Source organism: Octopus bimaculoides, chromosome 7 (assembly GCF_001194135.2).
Source record: "Octopus bimaculoides isolate UCB-OBI-ISO-001 chromosome 7, ASM119413v2, whole genome shotgun sequence".
NCBI lineage: Eukaryota > Metazoa > Mollusca > Cephalopoda > Octopoda > Octopodidae > Octopus > Octopus bimaculoides.
Genome location: NC_068987.1, coordinates 42,278,247 through 42,282,834, shown reverse-complemented (window position 1 = coordinate 42,282,834; position 4,588 = coordinate 42,278,247). Strand labels below are relative to the sequence as shown.

The window sequence follows — 4,588 nt, the reverse complement described above, 5'->3', positions numbered from 1 at the left end:
AGCTTTCTTTAAACAGACAATATTTTAATTATTCAGAAATATTTTCAAGTAATGATTTTAAAAAAATATTTTGAGGTAATAGGAATTTTTTCCAAGGTGAATACAATTTTTTACTCTTCGATCATGCCTCGACAAGGAAGAAAGTAAACATCTGGTTGGGTTACAGATAGTGGGAAAAGAGCGCGGCTAAGGAGAGCTGAAGAATAGTGGTGAATGCCAACAACAAGATCGGGACAGGCATGCAAATAGAAGGATTGATGAGACTGATAAAGGAAGGGCTAAACATCTGGTAGAACAGAGGGAAAGAGACAGAACCATGAGAGATCAGGGATCAAATGCTTGGAGTGCTGACCATCTATACCAAGATATAATGCAAATGTATTAAAGTATCCTTCTTGTATGTATTAACATGTACTACGCGAGTGTAAAGTGAATTACATGTATGTTATACAGTGTACAAATATGTATTATAGTGTCCATGTATGTATTAAAGAGAAAATAACCTATAAATCAAATGAAACTACTGATGGACAACAGCAACAAAAAAACCCAATAAAATTTGTAAATTCCAGAGAATTTACTTCTGTTTATACTTGTATGAAGAAGAACATTGAATCCTTTGAGATTTCCATAAACAAAAAGCAATTGTTGTTGTTACTACAAAACGTCAAGTGAGTTTGAATGATATTGTTCTTGGTGTAATTGTAGTAGCTGTCAAAGTGTGGTTAGCTGCTTGTCATGCTATTGATTTCTAATGTCATTGCCTTTATAGTCAGCTCAGGCCACCTGCTGTCCAACTATCTCTGTTGGCTGTCTCCTATGGTGTCTGTCAATGCTCATTGTCAAGTGGCTAAGGTGTGTTGAATTTATAGTGCTGGATAGGCTCAAACTCAAAAAGATGGAACTGTTGCTGGAGCCAGTTCTGGCAAAGTGGTGACTGATTAAAATTTTTAATCATGTGAGTAATATTCTAGTGAATTGCAATATCAGATATAATGATCTGACTGTTGAATATTCGCATTACATACCACAAAACAAAATGTATCTACTTTTCAACAAACACACATACAAGCACATGATCATACACACATTCTCAGTCTGAAATTAAATGCTGACTGAAAAAAAAAAACAAGAGGGAAATTTCTTCGCTGTTTTATTCAGTCCACATTAAATAGTAAGGTCTTTGAAAATTTGCATGTCAGTGTTAATTGCTGTAGTAGTTCTCTCTCACCCACTCAGTAAATTAACAAACATTTCTACATTATTGCTTATTTCACTGTGAAAGTTTCATTGTCTCCTTCATAGGTTTAATACAGTGGCAATATTTTATATCTAGATGCATTTTTTCTTGTTTCCCAAGTTTGTGGATTAGTGAGAGTAGCAGAGTTTGGGCAGTTTTCTTCTAGTCACAGAATGATATTTACACATGTGTGTAATTTTTCTGATATATTACATCTAATTTTCCTTTGCATCCTTTATTCTTCTAATAGCACCCACTTGCTCAATAAACAAATTTAGAATACTAAGTACTTAAAGACAGCATTAGAGTTTATGAAGAAATCAGGTATTATTTAGACTTAGCCATGTTAATCTCTCTATTTTTAGACAAACCCGAAGGTAGCCCATCCTCTATGTGGTCATTTAGTATGCTATTTTTGTATTTTTTTCATTTCTGTTTATTTTTTATCAAATTATGCTGGTATCTCTGAAAAGTTTCATTTTATTAAAAAATATGCATTTAACAAATCCCAGAAGGGAAAGAATGAAGTAACCTGCAAAAGTAATTTGTTTTCAACATAATTGTAATTTGCATCATCAAAATGTGAATGCTATGAGAAAACATAGTTGATGTGTAGGTATTGCCCACAACTCTTCATGAATGTATTCATAAAATTTTATCTATAAAAAAGTTATTTTTCATAAAGTTATGAAGAAACAAAGTTGTGGAAGGGGAGTGCTTTAGTTAAAAGAAAGTGTGAAAGGCTTATATTTGCTAGAATTTTTTGCTACAAGTAATTTAAAACTACTTTTCTTATACAGCTTTTTTACTCTTCAGCAACATCCAATTAATATGAAAGGATACTAGAGTCAACATAATTTGACTCATATTGGATTAAACTTACAATTTGGAGAAATGTTTTTACTGATATGTCTGTAGAAAGTGGCATTGCAATTATTTGGGCAACATTTATATTTCCAGAAATATAAATGAAAACATTAAAGAAAGCTATCTTGCAGTATAAGATGGTAACATTATAATGAATAAATATTGCTTTTGTGACTGAATCATGAAGTTGAAAGCTTCAATGATAAAAATGAATCTTGAAAACCTCATTTTGATAAAAATATATTAAAATTGGAATCTATAAAAAATTAAAATTTCTAACTAATTAGGATTTGAAACAAAGAGCATCATACTTCAAACTGATAAGTAACTACCAATTCTGGTGCTCATTCTTCTGCAACCTTTGAATTTTGTTAAGGTAACAACTAACTTAAACAACAATTTTATGAAAAGACAGAAGAGATGAATATTAAAAAAGAATCCATTGTTGATGGAAGGTTACCTACCTCTAAAGCTCTCATAAATAGATCGAGGCCTCCTTCATTCAAGAACACATTGCAGGTTGCAGGAGACTCATCTGAGAGCAAAGAAACAAAATCACATAAGATATGAAAGAATGCAAGGAAATCAAGACATTATATCAAAACATGCTGTAGACTAGCAAGCATGCTACATAAGTCTACAACTTCCTATTCCTGTTCACATCAAAACATATTGCAAACTAGCATCATGTTGCTTAATTCTATGACAATTAATACTAAATCGCCAGCTATAGTTTCAAATTAACATGACTAGACAGCCATTCCTCAAGCCCAACCAACCAAATCTGATGAAATATTTAATAATTTACCCATGTGAAGTAAGATCAAGTAAAGTCAACAGGAGCTACAGTTATTTAATGTACATAAAGAGACCAGGCAGGAAACTGAATGCAACATGTTCAAATTTCCAAAGTTCATTTTTAGGTGACCCAAAGATCTAACATACCAGATAAGTTTCAGTCTGGTTTGTATCTGACATTGCACATGGTCAAACAGTTCATTAGTCATGTGGCACACAGAGTAGAAAAAACAAAATGGCAGAATATTGGCAAAGAGCAGGCTTAAGTATAGCATATTTGGTGTGTTGAGCAAATGGATCTTTTTGAAATATTGATGCTACAGGCTGCTGCTGCACTGCCATCACAACTACCCCTATCACCATCATTTAGCATCTGTCTTCCATGCTGGTGTGAGTTGGACAGTGCAACAAGATCTGTTGTGCTAGAGGCTTGTGTCATGCTCCTCAGGCATGGTTTTTATGGTTGGATGCTCTTTCTGATGCCAACCACTTTACAGAGCGTGCTGGGTGCTTAGCATTAAGAAGGACATCCAGATGTACTCAACAATAACTACTTTTAACCATGAAGAAGTTTCTATATATTCACAAGAGTTTCTTTCTATACTCAGTTGTAACAGACCAATGTAAAACTTGAAGCTAATATTCCAGTCTTCAAACATTACTAAAACTCTTTAAAGTTCAGTTGATATTTACAATAGTGTAGTGTGCCATCATCTGGGTCATTACTGCTGCACAAAGACAAACAGACCATGTCAAAGAAAGGCCTCTCATATGATTGGCATAAAGTCACTCACAAACACTCTCCGACTTCTGACCTCCAGATGTACTTTCTCCTTTCTCTCTCAGTATTCTCTCTTCGACTGCAGTGGCTATTGCTCTCAAACTCTCTTAATTCTCTCACACCTTCTCCTCTCACCTGCTAGGTTCCACACTAAATACTATATGTGGTTTTTCTCCCCTAGAATGTTGGATTTCTGGAATTCCTTTTCCTCTACATGATTTTATTACAGCCATCAACTCTTCAAGAGAAAGGTTTAATGGTACTGATCTAACCAGTCTCAGATTTTGTGAGAAATTTATTCCTTTCAAACCAACCTTGACAGCTAATGCTATACATTTTTGCAATAACTAATAATCATATTTAGGGGAAACATGATTACCATGTTTCCTCAGAGAATAACATTGTTAATATTAAGAGGTCCTAAGAAATGACCCAGAATCTTTAACTGAAATAAAACTCAAAACAGAAAAGGAAAAGTATTCGCCAGACAAAAAGAAGCAGCAGCACCATCACCACCACCATCTAACATCCCTGTTCCATGCTGGCATGGGTTTGATAGGATCCAATGGTCCAAGTACTGTATCATGCTGCAATGACAATGATGACAATGACAACAGTGGCTGTCACCACTGCCGCCACCATTTAGTGCAGGTGGCACATGAATGTTTTGAGCGGGATCGTTGCCGGTGCCCCTGGGCTGGCTCGTGTGCGGGCGACACATGGAATCTTTCGGGCGGGATCATTGCCGGTGCCCCTGGGCTGGCTCTTGTGCGGGTGACACATGAAGTCTTTCGAGCGGGATCGTTGTCAGTGCCCCTGGATTGACTCGTGTGCGGGCGACACATGAAATCTTCCGAGTGGGATCGTTGCCGGTGCCCCTGGGCTGGCTCTTGTGCGGGTGA

The 4,588-nt window shown here is 35.7% G+C and overlaps 1 protein-coding gene across 1 annotated transcript in view; it reads right to left on the bottom strand.

The window, feature by feature from the left end:
• Nucleotides 1-4,588, bottom strand: part of LOC106878735 (protein zyg-11 homolog B) — a 97,137-nt gene that overhangs the window by 25,553 nt on the left and 66,996 nt on the right. Inside the window, exon 9 of the mRNA XM_052969554.1 lies at nt 2,572-2,642. Coding sequence (XP_052825514.1) covers nt 2,572-2,642 — 71 coding nt within the window. The remainder of the gene's footprint in view (nt 1-2,571; nt 2,643-4,588) is intronic.